The following is a 17,386-nucleotide window of genomic DNA, read 5'->3' as shown; positions in this document are numbered from 1 at the left end:
TGCCAGCGGCCCTTGGGCTCGGCTGCGGGCCCGGCCGGTGTCGCACCGGAGCACACCGCAACGACCCCGTCCCTGCCCAACCCCGCACCCATCTCGTTCCCTGGCGGCACCGCACTGAGCGTGGCCCCGCCCCGCGCGGTGACTCCGCCCTCGGTTTGCATGTCCCCGCCCCCGCGCTACCCACGTGACCCCGCCCCGCCCGCGCTCCCCTCTCCGCCCGGGGGCACCCCGGAAGCGGCGGCGGCAGGACCCGGAAGCGCTGGCGGGGCAGGATGGACGGTAAGGGTCGGTGGGGCGGTAACGGGGACTTTGTCGTGTCGGGTTTCGTTTGTGCGGGCAGGAGTTTGCCCTGATGGGCGAGGGTCGGGAGCTGGAGCCCGGGACTAGGCCGTGGTCTCTAGTCCTGGCCCCGGTGCGCTGCGTGTGACGCTCCGTTTCCCTTCCCTTGCAGACACGCTCTTCCAGCTGAAGGTGAGGCTCCTGGCAGGCTTTCTGCCTGCTCTCCGTCACCTATCTCCGGTCCCGGCGGGCCAGTGATGGCGTACACCTCACCGGGAGGCACCCGGGCACCGTTCTACCCGCTGACTCACTGCTCGTTGGGGCTTCTCTTACCGTGGCCCCGTCACGGAAGGAGGCCCTGTGCTGATCCACCTTCTCGGTGGCGAACGGGGTGCCCCGGGAGCTCCGCCGATGCTGGCGGCTGCGGGAAGAGGGAGCTCGCTAGCCGGGTTTGTCCTTCGTGGCTGCCGTTTCCCATCCAGGAAGCAGGAAGAACGGACGCCGCGGAGTATCGGGGTGCTCTGGAAGCCTCTGGGTCACGGAGGGGGTCTGCCTCCCTGTAGCCGGAGATTTGGAGCAGCCACGGCCAGTGTGGCTGGGTGGGAGAGGCAGCTGTGGCTCTGCTCCTCGCAGTCCTCGGCCCTGTCCCACCGTACCCCAGCACTAACCCGATGCTTTCTCCACAGTTCACAGCAAAGCAGCTGGAGAAACTCTCTAAAAAAGCTGAGAAGGACTCTAAGGCCGAGCAAGCCAAAGTCAAAAAGGTGGGTGGGAGCTGGCCCTGCCCTCAGGCCTCACGTCAGGCAGCTGGCAATCCTCATTCCTGCCGTGTTCCACCAAGGGCCGAGGGGAGGAGCAGGCTCCTCTGAGTGATTTGAGGCTGCTCTCAGCCCTGGGGTGGATGTGGACAGTCTGTGCGACACCAGGAAGGATTTACTGCCTGCCCAGGGGTCTCAGGAGGAGCTGCTTCCTGATAGAAACTTGTCAGGCAGGAAGGGAGTGCACTGTTTTGCCAGCCCGTGGTGAACCAGCAGAGAATTAGCCTGGAGAAGAGAAGGCTGTGAGGAGACCTACAGTGGTCTTCCAGTATCTGAAGGGGACCTACAGGAAGGCTGGGGAGGACTATTTACAAGGTGTTGTAACGACAGGATGAGGGGTAATGGGTTTAAACTTGAAGAAGGGAGATTCAGACTAGATGTTAGGAAGAAGCTCTTTACAGTGAGGGTGGCGAGACACTGGCACAGGTTGCCCAGGCAGGCTGTGGCTGCTTCCTCTGTGGAGGTGTTTAAGGCCAGGTTGGATGAGGCCTTGAGCAACCTGTTCTAGTGGGAGGTGTCCCTGCCTATGGCAGGAGGTTGGAGCTGGGTGGTCCTTGAGGTGCCTTCCAGCCTGAGGCAGTGGTTCGGCGGCGGTGTGTGCCAGCAGCTGCCCTTGCCCCGCAGGCTCTGCAGCAGAAGAACGTGGAGTGCGCGCGTGTCTACGCGGAGAATGCCATCCGCAAGAAGAACGAGGGCCTCAACTGGCTCCGCATGGCCTCCCGCGTCGACGCCGTGGCCTCCAAGGTCCAGACAGCGGTGACCATGAAGGGGGTAAGAGCCTCTGCGTGGCTTGGAGATGTGCCTGTGCCCGGCTGAAAGCAAAGGTTGGCTCTTTCCTCTCGCTGCCTGAACTGCCTTGGACTTCCCTGTCCCCAGAAAGGGTCTCACTAAGCCTCGAAGGTAGTTCAGACCCTCTCAATCCGGTTCAGCCTTGAAAGAGCCCATTTGGGGGTGGTCCTGGTGGGGCCTGTCACATTGCTTCTGCTTTCCTTCAGCAGCGACATTGTGGCAGCCCACCTGAGCCTGTGGAAAGCTGGCTGCAGCACCTGGTAGCACTGCTGTGAGCACCAGAAGAGCATCAGCAGTGCTGGTTTCTCTGTTGCTAGCACAGGTTTTCCTCTCAGCAGTGATCTACTTCGGTTTTGGGGACCATCCCTGAAGCAAATCTTCTCTTGCAGGTGACGAAAAACATGGCTCAGGTGACGAAGGCCTTGGACAAGGCTCTGAGCTCAATGGACCTGCAGAAGGTGTCTGCGGTGATGGATAAGTTCGAGCAGCAGGTTCAGAATCTGGACGTTCATACGTCGGTGAGTGCTGGTTCCAGAGGGGTCTGGTCTCTGTGAACTGTCACTCTCAGGTGCCAGCTGTAGCTTGAACTGCAGCAGCTTCTGTTCCTCTGGTATGGAGAATCCCCACAGCTGTTCACACAGTTCTGTTCCTCTGTGTTTGAGGGACAGGAGGAATGTTGGAGAAGATGAATCTTTGCTGTCTGACTATGAAGGAGTTTGTCTTGCCAGGAGGCGAATGCAGCAGATGAGAAAAGGGAGAGTGGTTGGCCCTGTGCAAGGTGTTCATCAGGGAAGCTGTGGCAGAATCAGACCTTAGAGAATCAGAGAGTTGTTGTGGTTAGAAGGGATCTTTAAGATCATCAGATCAAATCATACACCCAGTACTGCCAGGTCACCACTAAAACAAGCCCCTCAGCACCATATCCACATGGCTCTGAAACTTCTCCATGGATGGGGGCTCCACCACTGTCCTGGGCAGCCTGGGCCAGGACTTGGCAACCCTCAAAGGGAAAAAGTTGTTTTTCATGTCCAACTTAAGCCTCCCCTGGTGCAACTTGAGGCTATTTCCTCTTGTTCTATTGCTTGTTCCCTGAGAGGAGAGACCAACCCTTGCCTGGCTCCAGCCTCCTTTCAGGGAGCTGTAGAGAGCCAGAAGGTCTCTCCTCCACCTCCTTTTCTCCAGGCTGAACAAGCCCAGCTGCTCCCTACAAGACTTGCATATGAAACCCTTCACCAGCTTTGTTACTCTTCTCCAACATCTCAATGTCCATCTTGGAGTGGGGGGCCCAAAACCAGGGCACCTAGTGTCCCTCTTGGAGTGAGGGGCACCCAGTATTCACGGTGTGGCCTCAGCAGTGCCTAGCACAAGGGGACAATCCCTGTTCAGGTCCTGCTGGCCACACTGCTGCTGATCCCCATCCTCTGCAGGCCTGGCTGAGGAGGCTGGTGGTGATGTGGAGTCTGCAGCTGGCTTTAGGGGGGAGCTGGACTGGCTTTGCTGGTTGTGCAGGCTAACAAGCTGCCTCTGTCACAGGTGATGGAGGACTCCATGAGCTCTGCTACCACGCTGACTACACCGCAGGAGCAGGTGGACAGCCTCATCGTCCAGATCGCCGAGGAGAATGGCCTGGAGATCATGGACCAGCTCAACCAGCTGCCCGAGGGGGCCTCTGCCGTGGGGGAGAGCTCCGTCCGCACCCAGGAGGACCAACTGTCCCGGAGGTTTGTCCCCTCCTGCGCCCTTGGCCTCCTGTGCAGGCCGCTTGGACCCTTCCCAGTGACTCCTCACCAGTATGACAGGAGTGGTTTAGTCCATCCCGGGTGGCTGCTGGGCCCCCTCCCTCATTTCAGAGCCTGGCAGTCCCTGTGGTACCCTGCTTAGTGAGGCAGGGTGGCCTGGGGATGGGGGTGGCTTTTGGCACTCAGCCCATTGAGGTGCAGAGTAGGCTTCCCCCCTGCTCTGTGCTTACCCTCACACAGCTGCTGCTGCTCTGGGAATGCTTGGAACTGACCTTCAAACAGCTCTGAGAACAGGCTGTTTCCCTGGAACTGCCCCAGGAGGAGCTGATAGCTTCCTCTTCTCAGTCCCTCCCTGGGCAACCACCACCAGGGTCCATTTGGAGATAGTTTTTGGGATGCAGAATCCTGTGTATGGTTCCTGGGCTGTGAAATGCTGCCCTGGGAGCTGGAGACAGCTCTGGGAAAGGGCCCAGGTGAGCTGCAGCAGCAAGCCAGGAAGCTCTTCTCTGCAGTATCTCGCCTAGGTTGATACCAGATGCTTCCAGTTAAACTCAGGCAGTTGTGGCTCTGTGCTCCAGGGCAGGATTTCCTGCACCTCTGCTGCAGGAAGGAGGTCCCTGGGCAGAGATATTCCTTCCACACACGCCAGATGAAGAGTTTTTCTGAGCCACAGCCGTTTCCTGCTGCCCTCACATTGCTTCCTCCTCCTCCTGCTCTCCCTTCCAGGTTGGCTGCCTTGAGGAATTAAGCTCTCCTGTCACCCCTGTGGACTGCTGCCCTGCACCGGTGGTACAGCCTGTGGGGTAGAGGAACTGGACTCCTTCCCCACCACTGCATCGTGCTTGTTCTGACCCACCAGTCCTCCAGCAGCACGTCCCCAGCCCTGCCTGTGTTTGGACTCTTCTTTTGGGCTGTGAGGGTGCCACAGGTGCAGCGATCCTGGCTCTGAGGGGATGGTTCTGAGCCTCTCTGGGCTGCAGGAGCGCTTTGCCACTTCTGATTTTCGGGGTGTTTTTCGTTTGAGACTTGCTGCTGGTTCCTGGCAACGTCCTGCTACTGATTTAACACTGAAGGAACCCTTCTGGAGGCGGGTTGGGGGTGTCTCCTGGGGTGCTCCCCTCTGTGGGTGGCACACTCCTGTTGTTAGCTGTTCGAGGCCATGTCTCTGAGGCCCACAGCAAGGAGCTGTTTGCAAGGAGCAGGGAGATCCCTGCAGCTTCTTGGGAAGTGTTTACCTGGCCAGGGTGTTTCTGGGGAGGTTTGTGCCTTTCAGGAAGGGGAGGTGATGTGGTGGCATGCCTTCCCAAGCTGGAACTGGGTAGCATTTGCAGGCTTCACCTCATGGATCTCCAGCTCCTTGTCCTGCCCTGCCAAAGCTCCCTGCGCCACAAAGTGACCTTTGAAACGCTCATCCCTGCCCCACTGCATCTGTCTGGATCCCTGTCTCCAGCTGCCGGCTGGAAATGGTTATCCAGGCCCTGACCTCCCACTTGGACCATTCCCTGCCCCACATCCAGCAGCTGAGAGCAGGGCTGCAGCAGCAGCTGTGGTGGCCACAGCCTCGTCCCTAAATGTCCCCACAGCTGGGAGGCTGTGACGGTGAATCTCGCCCACCCTGCGCATGTGGCCGTGGCTCATCCCCTCCATGTCTGCTGCTGTGCCCTGTGCCTCCTCCGTGCTGTGTGACCTGGATGGATGAGCACAGGGGCTGCTTCTGTCCCCTCTACTCCCAAAGCCTGGCTGCTTATCCCTTGGCCCTGTCTCCTGGGGCCGAAGTTTTCTGTACCCTGTGGCTCCCAGGCCACCGAGATTCTGAACTGATGAGAAGCTGGAGGTGCTGGGCTGACGGGAAGCTCTGGAATCTCGCCAGGAAGGAAAAGCCATTTCCTTTGGCTGTCTGGAGGAGGAACTTTAACCTCCCCTCCGCAGGCTGTAAACGAGGGCCAGGGCCAGCGCTGAGCTGTGCCAGGTGTGGCAGATGGTCCAGTTTATCACTCTTAAAGGGAATTTCAGGTCCTGTGCAGCTGCTTCTGTCTGTGCTGCCAGGAGGGGAGGGAAGCACTGGGAGAGGGGAGGCAGCTGCACCCCGCCCCCGCTGCTGGCTGGTGTTCCCCGAGGAGGGGCAGGGCTCATGTCCCCAGCACACTCCACCAACATTTTTCCCTGTTTGGGTGACTTTTCCTGAGTTGAGTGGCCTTGGCAGTGTGTGGCCAACAGAGCCTCCTTCCCCAGGAGGAGGAGGAGGCTTTGGGCTACAAACCCTCTGTGTGTGGTGGAGCGGTGGATCTTGTGCCACCTCGCCAGAAAGCAGGAGTTTTGTGCCAGGGTCGCTGGGTCCTGCTCCCTGGCATGGGTGCCATCCTTGGGCTGGGGGCCTGGGACACAGCCTGTGGCCTGGGGAGCCCCTGGGCTGGGAAAGCTCCCTCTCCACTGTAGTGTTTCTCTGTGGTTTCATTTCTGTCTTTTTTAAAAGCTTGTCTGGTTTGCCTTTCCCCTTTCTCCCCCCAGCCCTCTTTCTGCTGTTTTAAATAAACAATCAAGCCCTGAACATCCATCGTGGTGCATGGGGGAGGCCCGAGGTGAGGTTGGTGGGGTCTGAGGTGAAGTTGCAAGGATTCTGTGGACCCCTCTCCCTGTGACACAATGTGATCGCTGTGCCCTGGCCCCTGCCTGGCACAAAGGACACCCCCCTGTGGCAGAGGTTTGAGGTGTAGAGGAGGAAGAGGCTGGTTCTGGTCCTGCCTCATCTCACCCAGGGTAAGGAAAGTGGTCACCGAAAGAGCTGTGTGCTGCTGGGGTCATCACTTTTAGGGGTGAGAGAGGAATCCCTCTCACCTCCCCCACAGGGACCTTCATATAGCTGAGCCGGGGGCAACTGGGGTGAGCAGAGGCTGCCACAGCTCTGGTGCAGCAAGGGCAGACCTCTCCAGTCCAGTTCTTTTCTCCAGTGTGTTTTTTTTTGGCTGCCCAGTTCATTGTGCTCTTCTCTGACCCTTTCCCTGGCATGCTTGGGGAGATCCCCACCTTGTAACCCCATGGGGTGAGCCCAGGTGATTTTCACGCCAGCTGGCACCTGCTGACAGCAGCTTCACCACTGGGGGTGGTGGCCATCCAGGTGAGTACCACAATTGTCCCTTTCCTTGTGCTGTTTTCTCCCCATGCAGGTCTCTGTGTACTCACCTGCTTTCCATGCAGGTCTCTTCTCCATCCCTTTCCCTGTGCCCATCTTGGTGTGCCTGTCTCTTCTTTCTGTACCTGTCCCTTGCCCTGTGCCCATCACCACCCAGCTCTTCTTCCCATACTCATCCCTATCATAGAATCAACCAGGTTGGAAGACACCTCCAAGCTCATCCAGTCCAACCTAGCACCCAGCCCTGGCCAGCCAACTAGACCCTGGCATGAAGTGCCTCATCCAGTATTTTGAACACCTGCAGGGACAGCGACTCCACCTCCCTGGGCAGCCCATTCCAATGCCAATCACTCTCTCTGTGAAGAACTTCCTCCTAACATCCAGCCTAGACCTCCCCTGGCACAACTTGAGACTCTGTCCCCTTGTTCTGTTGCTGGTTGCCTGGGAGAAGAGACCAACTCCACCTGGCTACAGCCTCCCTTCAAGTAGCTGTAGACAGCAATGAGCTCTGCCCTGAGCCTCCTCTTCTGCAGGCTGCACACCCCCAGCTCCCTCAGCCTCTCCTCACAGGGCTGTGCTCCAGGCCCCTCAACAGCTTTGGCGCCCTCCTGTGGACACCTTCCAGCACCTCAACATGTCTGTAGAATTAAGGAGCCCAGAACTGGACACAGCACTCAAGGTGTGGCCTGCCCAGTGCTGAGCACAGGGGCAGAAGATCCTCCCTTGTCCTACTGGCCACACTGCTCCTGATGCAGGCCAGGATGCCATTGGCTCTCTTGGCCACCTGGGCACACTGCTGGCTCATGTTCAGCTACTGTCTACCAGCACCCCCAGGTCCCTTTCTGCCTGGCTGCTCTCAGCCACTCTGTCCCCAGCCTGTAGTGCTGCTTGGGGTTGTTGTGGCCGAAGTGTAGATCCCTGCACTTGGCCTTGTTAAATCTCATCCCATTGGCCTCTGCCCCTTGTACCCATCTTCTTCCCATGCCTGCCCCTTCCCCATCACTTCCCCGTGCCCATTCCCGCCCCAGTGCCAGGCTGGCAGCCGTGGCTCTGTGCCTCAGCCAATTTGTGAATGCCACAGGAAGATGGCTCTGCTCCTCCTGCCTGTTTTCCCGGTGCCCGAAGCCGCCTCCGCTCCCCAAGACAGGCTGTTCCCAAACGCAAGAGGAAATTGCTAAGAAGATAATCGAGGAGCCAGTTAATTAGCTAATGATTAATGAAGCATCCTGCGGAGGCAGCGCTGCGGCCGCCCTGGCCGTGTGCTGCAGCAATGTGTCGCTCCTGGTGCAGTGACAGCTCCACGAGTACCTTGGGGTGGCCCCTGGCACCTCTGTCCCACCGGGGCTAGGGCCATGCTGTTGGGGTGGTGAGCAGGGTGCTGGTGTGGCTGGGCACATGCCAGAGTGCCCAGTGACTGATTGGTGACATGCTGGGGTCACCCATCACCAGCTCCAGCTAGAGCTGGGGACCTCCACCCGGTTCTGGTGTGGATGCAGAGTGCCACCATGGCCAGTTGCATGGCAGGTTGTCCAGTGATGTGCCAGTGTGGCTAGTGATGCGCCAAGGGGTGGCTCATCAGCACCAGCCAGGAGGAGGGCAATGGGGCTGGGTATTCCTGCAAGGTCCCAGTGTGGATGCAAGTTGCCAGCAGTGCTCAAAGCTTTATTTGGTCCAGAGGGAAGCTGGGTTTGGTCTGGCACCAGCATCTTACTGGTACTATGGTGGGCACCAGGGCCCAGTGCTAGGAAAGCAATGAGTGGAGCAGGGCCAGCACCAGTGCCAGGGCTGCTGGTGTGAGCTGTGCCATGCTGGCACCATTGGGGTACCCGTATCTGGTCCTGCATGTCCCCTCCAGCTCCTCAAAGGCGATTGGTGTCTCATGGGCAGTTGTGGCCTGCAGCTCCATCTTCACCTGCCATGGGGACACGGTGGGTTTCTCTGCCACGTCACATATCCCCATGCCACCTTGTGTCATCCTATACCCTGCACACCCCCATGCCCCCCTTTATCTCTGTGTCATCTGTGTCACTGTGCCACCCTGTGTCCCCTTACGTCCCCAGGTGCTATATGTTCTGGTGTCCAGCTTGCCTCTGCTGCCCCTGCATCCTTGTGCCCTGTGCTTCTCCATGCCCAGTTCCCTGTGCCTGGTGCTCCTCTTATCTCCCAGTGACCAGCGTGCCCTGTGCTCGGTGCATCCCGTGCCCAGTGCTCCCTATGCCCTGTGTGTCCCTGTGCCCCCTGTATACCCCCATGCCCAGTGCTCCCCACACACCCTGTGTCCCCATGCCCAGCGTTTCCCACACTCAGCATACCCTGTGCCCCACTCACCTCCTCCACCTTCCTGAAGACACGGAGCAGGTTGTTGGCCAGGGCCCCTCTCACCTCTTCCTCTGTCCAGTTCCTTGCCAGCAGCTCAGCCACCAGTGCAGGGTACTTGGAGACATCCTCCAGGCCAGTGGGGAGCCTGTGCCACCCCACAGCTGACAGCCGTGCTGATAGCACCCATGCCCCGCATCCCAACCACCCACGCAGGGCACAGAGGCCAGGGACATGCTGCCCTGGCACAGCCCAACCCACTTCAGTCACCCCCTTTACCCTGTGACACCGTCGTAGTCCCCACCAAAGCCAACAGACTGGGCACCAGCCACCTTCTTCACGTAGTCCATGTGGTCTGTGGGTATGAAGAGGCTGGAGTGAGCAGGGTGAGGTGGGGCAAGCACTGCTACCCCCCGCCTGGGCACCCACCTCACCTGCAACGTCAGCCAGCCTGGCCGTGTCACTGCATGTCACATACTCGTTGTAGAAGTTGACCATCACCAGGCTGCCCGTGGAGGCCTGGGGGAGAGGTGGCAGTGAGCCTCGTGGTCACCCCACCACCAGCCCCCTCCGCACCCGCGCTGTGCCCCAGCACTGACCACCATGCTCAGCACGTCGTCGGGCACGTTGCGGCGGTGCGGGCAGACACCGTAGGCGGAGGAGTGGCTGAAGATGACAGGGGCCCTGGAGACGGCCAGCGCGGCCTTCATGGTGGCCACCGAGACGTGAGCCAGGTCCACCATCATGCCCAGGCGGTTCATCTCCTCCACCACTGCCTGCGGGGTGGACATGGTGTGCTCAGGGCTCCTGATGCTTAGCTGCTTAACCCTCTGGGGGCAGGTGGGTGCCAGGACCATGTTACAGAGTCGTTTAGGTTCTAAAGGACCTTTAAGATCATCAAGTCCAACAGCTAGCCCAGCGCTGCCAGGTCCCTCAGAACCACATCTCCATGGCTTTGAAACCCCTCCAGGGACGAGGAGGGGGACGCCACCACTGCCCTGGGCAAAGCCTTGACAACCCTCAAGAGCAAGAAATTGTTCCTCGTGTCCAACCTGAACCTCCCCTGGGGCAATATGAGACCATTTCCTCTTGTCCTATCCACTCGCTCCTCGGGAGAAGAGCCAACCCCACCTGGTGCCAACCTCCTTTCAGGGAGTGCTAGGGAGCCAGAAGGTCTCCTCTTAGCCTCCTTTTCTCCAGGGTGAGCAACCCCAGGTCCCTCAGCTGCTCCTCACAGGTGAGTGTTCCCCACTCACCTTCCCGAAGTCCGACAAGCCGTGGTGCACAGGTGACTCAGCATCGGTGTCCACCAACCAGTTGTCAGCCCTGCAGAGAGGGGAGACCATCAGGAAGGACCCCCCAAGCCACACGGCCCCTGCTTGGTGGTATGATCCATCCCACTGTACCAGCCCTATCCCTCAGGCCCCCAACGGGGGCTGCTACCAAGGGGTGTTGCAGCTGTGGGTGAGGGTCATGTAGCGGACACCCAGGTGGTAGAAGGTCCTGAGGACAGCCAGGCTGCTGTCGATGGAGTGGCCTCCCTCCACCCCGATGAGGCTGGCCACCTTCTTTTCCTGGAAGGCCTTCTCGATGCCTGCAGGAGGACAGAGGGGGTGGCATCAGCCAGGGTGGGCACTGGGGCATCCAGGGACACCGCTTGCCCTGGCACTGTGCCTGTCTCACCGTCGCTGTCGATGACGCAGGAGAAGGTGTCAGGGTAGAGCTGGCACATGCGGTGCACCACATCGATCTGCTCCAGCGTGCGCTTCACCGCGTCCTTGTTCTGCGTCTCGCAGGGCACATACACCGACCAGAACTGCCCGTCGGGGCACCAGATCAGCACCGGGGCACCAGGCCCCTGCTGCTGCCACCCTTCCAATACACCTACCCATGGTGGTGCCCTCCTTTATGCCCTTCAGCCACCCCAGTGCTCCCTGCTCATCCTTGTGGCCTCCTCAGCGCTCTCCTTGATGTACCTGCCTGCTCCAGTGCCTTCTTTCGTGTCCTTGATGCCCTCTTCCCAACCTAGTGCTCTCCGTGGTGTCTCTTGTCCATCATGGTGCCCTCCCCCATGCCTCTGCCCGCTCCACTACCCAGTGTCCTCTGCCCATCCTTGTATCTTCTCTGGTGCCATTTTTGGCGTCCCCTGCCTATCCTGGTGCCCTCCCCTGTGCCCTCCCTGTTCCTGCTGCCCACTCTGGTGACCCCTGCCCATCCTGTTGTCTTTCCCAGTGCCCCTCGCCCATCCTGGTGCCCTCTCTGGAGCTCTCCCTTGTTCCTTCTGCCCATTTCAGTGCACTCTGCCAACCCCAGTGCCCTCTGTGTTGCCCTCTCCTGCTCCCCTGCCTGCATTTCCTTCCCACCTGGCCACCGACGTGCCCCGTGCGCAGTTTGGGGATGTTGGTGTGGGTGTCGTTCAGCAGCATCAGGTTAGCCTCTGGAAGCTGCAGCTGGTTGTTGAACTTGCTGAGGAGCTGCCAGGGCAGGTCGTTGTGCCTAGGCAGGACAGAGATTGGGAGTGAGGGGCTGCCTGTCCATCCATCCATCCATCCATCTGCCCATCCATCCCCTGTGGCAAGGGACGCCCAGGTGGCTCCATACAGGACAGGCTCCCCCTCAAGAGACAGCACCACATGCCCCCTCCCCCCCCGCCAGCCGATGGGGAGCTGGCAGGAGGTTGAGGACCTTCCCATGCAGTCACCATCACCACTGTGGGGAACGTCACTGCGGTGGGGACAGTGTGTCACCACACACAGCAGTATCACTGGGGAAGTGCCAGGAGCTGCCACTTCTCCAGTGCTGTGCCACTGTCCCCACACCCTCCAGCTCCCCCTAACCTGTGCCCACTTCCAGGGGCTGTGCCACATCAAGCTGGCAAGGCACAGATCTGGTACCAGCAGAACCCAAGCTGCTGAGGGTCCCTGCGTGAGCCTGGGGACATCCCTTAGAATACGACCCCGCGGGACCATTTTCCCTGGGGCGGGACTTCCCCTGGGACAGTCTGACCCCGGTTTCCCGGCACCCTGCCCGCTCCCGCGGTGCCTGTCATGGGGAACCCCTGGCAGGGCTATCCCCGTTGGGATTTTCTGGCCAGGATTTTCCTGGTGTTCCCGAGAGCTGCAGCCGTGCCAGGGCAGCCACGGATGTGCCACAGGACCGGCCAACCTTTGCTCACCCGTCGATGACTGGTGTGGTGTCCATGATGCGCACAGCCTCCTCCAGGTGCTGCTGCCCGCTGCAGGGCATGAGCAGGCACAGTGCCAGCGACAACGCAAACGCCAGCACGCTCCTGCCTGGCATCTTCACCCTCTCCACGCTGCTGGGGGACGAGCCAGGGGGACCTGCCACCATCGCCAGGAGCCTGCCGAGCACAGCACCAGGATGGCTGTCCTGGTTCACCAGCCGTCCCCTCGTGCCGTCAATAAATAACCAGCAAACAGCTCTCAACCCCACCCTGGGTGCCCTGTGCCCTATCCCTGGCAATGCCTCGGCATGACAGGCACGGTGATGGTACAGTGGTGTCCCCAAGTCTGGCCCCGGTGGCAAGAGCTGTGCCGGGGCCTCTCTGCAGAGCTGCGGTGCCGCTCCCGGCCCTCTAATGCAGCCCAGATTTCAGTGCTGGGAACAATGCCGCTCCCATCCCCGCCTTGGCCTCCCCAGTGCCGGCGCCCACCAGTATGCCCAGCCCAAAGCTGGCACCCACCGGCATCCCCAGCCCATCGCCGGCACCCAGCGTCACCTCCAGTTGGCACCGCTGGCACCCCCATTGCCCAGAGGGCAGGGTCTGGCACCCCTGTCCTTTGCTCACCCCATGGCTGGGACGCTCGGGCAGCTGCTGCCGGTGACGGCTGTGAAATATGTTTTCCGGCTTGCGTGCCGGCGCCGGGGCTGGGATGGGCTCTGGCCACCCCAGAGCCACCCCCCGACACGACGTCGGGCGCTGGAGGCTGGCTGAGTGCCATCGCACCCCACGGCTCTGTGGCAGGGCCACCAGGAGGGCAGCAGCTGGGACAGCATGGTCATGGCACAAGGCTGCTGATGGTGCCCCACATGTGCTTGGCACTCTCGGCGCTACGGGTCTGCTGCACATTGTGTGTGTGGAAACTGAGGCACCCATCCGTCCTCAGCCTGGTGCCCAGTGTGGGAACACTCCGTCTGGCTCCTGTGCCAGGGCTGGTGGTGGCCACAGTGTGGTATGGCTGCTGGGAGCGGCACGGAGCCACGTGGAGATAGCTGGACTTTGGCATGGGAATCCCTCCGGCTCGGTGTTGCCCCAGGGCATGGTGTGGGGCTGGCACCCACGGGGTCTCCCAGGTGACCTGGCATCTGCCTCATCCCCATGCACTGGCCCCTTCTTGGCTCTCCTGGCTGCACTGGCCGTGCTGGCCCCCCCATCCCGGTGGTGTCCGCATCCCGCAGCCCCGCTGGCCCCACCAGCAGCGTTCTCCCGGCGACGGCCCCAGCATGGCCGGATCCCGGCAGGAATGTGCTGGGGGGGCCCAGCCTCCTGCCCGCCCGCCAGCCGCCACTTCCTCTTTTGCAACTATTTAAGGTCGATCCCAGCGCGTCCGCCCCCAGCAGCGACCCGGCCATGGAGCGCATGGAGGTGACCGAAACCTTCGCCGGCGTCTCCCTGCCTGGCCACCTCCACACGCAGGAGTCTCTCAGCTATGCCACAGCCTTCGCCTTCCGCCCCACCGACGTGGTCATCGCCACTTACCCCAAATCGGGTGAGGGTCGGCAGGGCTGGGGGTCAGGAGGGGCTTGCCGGGCTGGGGACAGGGAGGGATCCCAGGCGGGTGGGGAGGGCAGGGGTGAGGATCTCCAGGTTGGTCCTGCAGCGGGCACGGGGAGGCTCAGCCGCGCAGCCCTCAGTTTACAGAAGGGACTGGAAGCTGCCTGCATGGCTGGGAGACGTCTGGGCTAGGTGCCAGCCCCACCGTGGGTAGGGCCACCCTGGCCACCGCACCCTTTGCCACTGGACACTCTGGGCACAGTGCGGGAGACCCTTAGTCACCAACTACCACTCCCCAGAATTCTGCCCTACCCAGTCCTGTCCCCACCCTGAGACTGTTGTAGCTGGTGAGGGCTCTGGGGCAGGAGTCCCACAAAGAACTGCCAGCCTAGCTACTGCCTGAAGACGTTCAATGCCATGCTGTGCCGGCCTGTGCCATGCCATGTTGCACTGTGTTGTGCTATGCTATACCGCACCATGCTGTGCCATGGTGTGCCCCAGCAAGCTGTGCTATGCCATGTCACACTATGCTGTGCAGTGCCATGCCCTGCATTCTGCCCTGATGTGCCGTTCTGTGCCATACCATGTCATGCTGTGCTGTGTAGTACCGTGTCACATAAGCTCTACTCTAACGTGCCAATCTGGGCCATGCTATGCCATGCTGTGCCCCACAGTGCCCACGTGTGGCTGGCACTGTCCTGACTCCCTCCTTCCCAGGCACCACCTGGATGCAGGAGATCCTGACGCTGCTCTTCAGCCACGGGGATGCTGTGCCGGCCAAGACCATCCCCAACTGGGAGCGGGCACCCTGGCTGGAGCAGATCTACTTCAGGTCTGCGCTGCAGGACTCGGCCACCCCCCGCCTCCTCACCACCCACCTGCCTGCCCGTGTCCTGGCACCCTCCCTGCAGCACAGTAAGGCCAAGGTCAGGGGCACCGGGACAATCTGCGGGGTCCCCGAAAGTGGCTTCCTGTGCCCACAGGGCTTTCCATAGCCGGGGTGGATGCCAGGGGCTTTCGAAGTGGCATGTTCCTGGCCACGGGGCTGATGCTGTCCTCCCCCACAAGGTGATCTATGTGGCCAGGAACCCCAAGGACGTTGCTGTCTCGTTCTACCACTTCCACCACCTGGCCAAGTTCCTGCCTGACCCTGGCTCCTTCGACACTTTCCTCACACAGTTCCTCGAGGGCACAGGTAAGGGCTAGAGGGGGTCCCTGAGGTCCTAGGACTCGGCCATGGTGGCAGGACTCATCACTGCTTGTCTCCCCTCAAGTGCACTACGGCTCCTGGTTTGACCACGTCAAGGGCTGGCTGGGACAGCGCCACCTCCTGGACATCTTCTATGTCACCTACGAGGAGCTGCACCAGGTGAGCCCCACCGCGTCCTTATCCCTGGCCCCATTCCTGCTGGCTACCCGGCACTGACCATCCCCTGCGGCACAGGACCTGCGGGCCACGGTGCAGCGGCTCAGCACCTTCCTGGGCTGCCCGTTGGCGCCGGAGACGTTGGCAGCCATGGAGCATCATTGCAGCTTTGCCACCATGAAGGACAACGCCATGGTCAACTACTCCCTCATCCCCTCCGAGATCATGGACCACAGCCAGGGACGCTTCATGAGGAAAGGTGAGGAGAGATGGGATGGGGGTGGGACACGGGGCGGGGTCCGGCTCTGGCTGCGACCTCCTTGCGTCCTCTGTGCCGTCCCGCAGGTGTGGTGGGCGACTGGCGCGACCACTTCTCCCCGCAGCAGAACGCCCTCTTCAACCGGCGCTACCAGGAGGAGATGGGCGACTCGGAGCTGTCCACTCGCTGGCCCATGGCCTGACCGGCCACAGAGGGGCGCCAGCAGTGCTCGACCCTGTCACGCACAGCACAGCTTCGCCCTCCACTGGCCCCCATTGTCGGGGGGCACCCTGCACCCCCATGACTGACGCATCAGGCCGGAGGTGCGGCGGGAGTGGGGAGGGGGCACCGGCTGCATGACCCCGCTCGGGGACGTGGGACTTTCGCGGCCGTGCCTGTGGCCCTTCCGCTGCCTGGGGTGGGTCCGCGTGGCCGTGACCTCTCCGTTCCGCCCAGCCAGCGCCGGAGGAATAAATATTTATTGCGGTTGCCGCCCGGGCAGCACTCCCGGGGGCTGCGGTGAGCATGGCGGCGGCAGCACTGCTGGTATCGGAGTGGCATCAGGGTTGCATCACCTGTCCCCACGGAGCTTATCGGCCTCGGAGGGACAATGACCGAGGGGCCGGTGCAGGGGACGCGGAGGAGTGCCAGGTCTCGTGGTGAGTGACGAGGCACAGATGAAATGCGATGGAATTTGCCCGTGGCACCAAGGTGGTTTCTCCAGCGCCACGCATGGCCTCCCAGAGACACCCTCCCTCCGCAGATCTGGGCTCCCCACACCCTGCCCCAGTGCATCTTCTGCAGCTCTTTTCAGATGCCCTCTGCCCTCCCCCCCCCCCCCCCCCCCCCCCCCCCGCTGCATTTCTGCACTGCGTCCTCATGTCCCCTTACCCCCCTCAATGTGCCCCAGTGCTCCCCACGATACCCCAGTACAATCCTCTTGATGCCCTCTCCATTCCAGTGCCCCCCTCTATGCCCCCTAGCCCTCTGCACCCACTCTCAATGCCCCCTACACCCCCAACTCTGCCCCACTGCACCTGCTCCTGATCCCCCTCACCCTGATGCCTCCATCTCGCCAGAGGTCAAGGTGTCCCCCCACCCTCTCGATGCTTTAGTAGAGGTTTCAGGGCCCTAACCAGTCTGGCTGGATGCCCTTCCATGCTCATCTAACTCACTGAAGGTGTTGTACCCACCCCCCCAGAACCCTGGGGTACCCACCCCAGCCTCTGTTCTGCCACCCTCCAAGGAATCACATCATGGAGACTGGGAAGCGCAAATGCTGTCAATAATTAATCCCCGTCTTAATTAGCTGACCCCTGCCAGCATGGCACAATGCCTGGAGGAGGCGGAGTGAGGACTTGGCCCTGGAAAAGTGAGACCCCCTCGCCACAGCTGGGCTGGGGGCAGGTGGTGGGACCCTCTCTAGGAATGCTGGCACTGTGGCATGGGGGTACAATGCCCTGCCAGCCAACTCTATATCCCTGCTAAGCTTACCTCCCCTCACAGTCCTGCCAGCCCTACCCTCTGCCAACCCCCTCCTCTTCGACACAGTCCTGTTGCCATCCCTGCCCTGCGAACCTTACCAGCTCTGTCAACCTTCCTGGATCTACCAAGCCTGTCAGCTCTGCCAGCCCTCCTTGCCCTGCCAATCCTGCCACCTCTGCCAATCCTGCCACCTCTGCCAATTTTATCAACCTTACCAGCCCTGCCAGCCAAGTCAATCCTCAATCCAGCCAGCCCTACCTGCCCTACCAATCCTTCTTGCCCTGCCAGCCCAGTGGCAGCACCAGTGAGTGCAGCTCAGCTGGGTGACACTGGGTATCCCCAGCCCTATGGGGACAGCACCCACCAGTTGGGCACTTGACTGGCCCTTCTGCTTGGGGTGCCAGGGCAGAGCCTTGCCCGTGCCAAGGGCTGGCAGCTGCCGCAGGCTCGCCGGTCAGGTTTCTATGGCG

At 61.1% G+C, this 17,386-nt stretch overlaps 3 protein-coding genes across 3 annotated transcripts; 2 read left to right on the top strand and 1 right to left on the bottom strand.

The window, feature by feature from the left end:
• The first annotated feature begins 9 nt into the window (after positions 1–9).
• On the top strand, positions 10–6,173 carry CHMP1A (charged multivesicular body protein 1A). Its single transcript, XM_064160157.1, has 7 exons — positions 10–279; positions 452–471; positions 966–1,043; positions 1,722–1,868; positions 2,276–2,404; positions 3,420–3,607; positions 4,352–6,173. Exons 1-7 carry the CDS (start codon positions 273–275, stop codon positions 4,371–4,373), a joined length of 591 nt encoding a protein of 196 aa, XP_064016227.1. The 5' UTR covers positions 10–272; the 3' UTR covers positions 4,374–6,173.
• Positions 6,174–8,363: 2,190 nt separating this feature from the next.
• On the bottom strand, positions 8,364–12,800 carry DPEP1 (dipeptidase 1). Its single transcript, XM_064160155.1, has 11 exons — positions 12,775–12,800; positions 12,247–12,432; positions 11,435–11,567; positions 10,755–10,887; positions 10,515–10,665; positions 10,328–10,397; positions 9,671–9,847; positions 9,506–9,590; positions 9,351–9,426; positions 9,084–9,219; positions 8,364–8,667 (listed from the first exon to the last, which is right to left on the bottom strand). The coding sequence occupies exons 1-11, from the start codon at positions 12,789–12,791 to the stop codon at positions 8,497–8,499; spliced, it is 1,335 nt and encodes a 444-aa protein (XP_064016225.1). The 5' UTR covers positions 12,792–12,800; the 3' UTR covers positions 8,364–8,496.
• Positions 12,801–13,637: 837 nt separating this feature from the next.
• On the top strand, positions 13,638–15,959 carry LOC135184214 (sulfotransferase 2B1-like). The gene is made up of 6 exons (XM_064159780.1): positions 13,638–13,801; positions 14,524–14,732; positions 14,875–15,001; positions 15,081–15,175; positions 15,251–15,431; positions 15,518–15,959. The coding sequence occupies exons 1-6, from the start codon at positions 13,663–13,665 to the stop codon at positions 15,631–15,633; spliced, it is 867 nt and encodes a 288-aa protein (XP_064015850.1). The 5' UTR covers positions 13,638–13,662; the 3' UTR covers positions 15,634–15,959.
• The last annotated feature ends 1,427 nt before the right edge of the window (positions 15,960–17,386 follow it).

This window comes from Pogoniulus pusillus, chromosome 20 (assembly GCF_015220805.1).
Source record: "Pogoniulus pusillus isolate bPogPus1 chromosome 20, bPogPus1.pri, whole genome shotgun sequence".
In the NCBI taxonomy this organism is placed as follows: domain Eukaryota; kingdom Metazoa; phylum Chordata; class Aves; order Piciformes; family Lybiidae; genus Pogoniulus; species Pogoniulus pusillus.
Note: the sequence above shows the minus strand (reverse complement) of the source record. Positions and strands in the feature narration are given on the sequence as shown.

Excerpts from the sequence above, each read along its gene's own strand:
- DPEP1 (XM_064160155.1), bottom strand. Across the intron at positions 9,591-9,670 it reads ACGACGTGCTGAGCATGGTG|GCCTCCACGGGCAGCCTGGT; the intron begins GTCAGTGCTGGG and ends CCTCTCCCCCAG. Across the intron at positions 9,220-9,350 it reads GACTACGACGGTGTCACAGG|GCTCCCCACTGGCCTGGAGG; the intron begins GTAAAGGGGGTG and ends GGGGTGGCACAG.
- CHMP1A (XM_064160157.1), top strand. Across the intron at positions 1,869-2,275 it reads CAGCGGTGACCATGAAGGGG|GTGACGAAAAACATGGCTCA; the intron begins GTAAGAGCCTCT and ends CTTCTCTTGCAG. Across the intron at positions 3,608-4,351 it reads GAGGACCAACTGTCCCGGAG|GTTGGCTGCCTTGAGGAATT; the intron begins GTTTGTCCCCTC and ends TCTCCCTTCCAG.
- LOC135184214 (XM_064159780.1), top strand. The coding sequence starts at position 13,663 with ATGGAGCGCATGGAGGTGACCGAAACCTTCGCCGGCGTCTCCCTGCCT. Across the intron at positions 13,802-14,523 it reads CGCCACTTACCCCAAATCGG|GCACCACCTGGATGCAGGAG; the intron begins GTGAGGGTCGGC and ends CCTCCTTCCCAG. Across the intron at positions 15,176-15,250 it reads CCTACGAGGAGCTGCACCAG|GACCTGCGGGCCACGGTGCA; the intron begins GTGAGCCCCACC and ends CCTGCGGCACAG.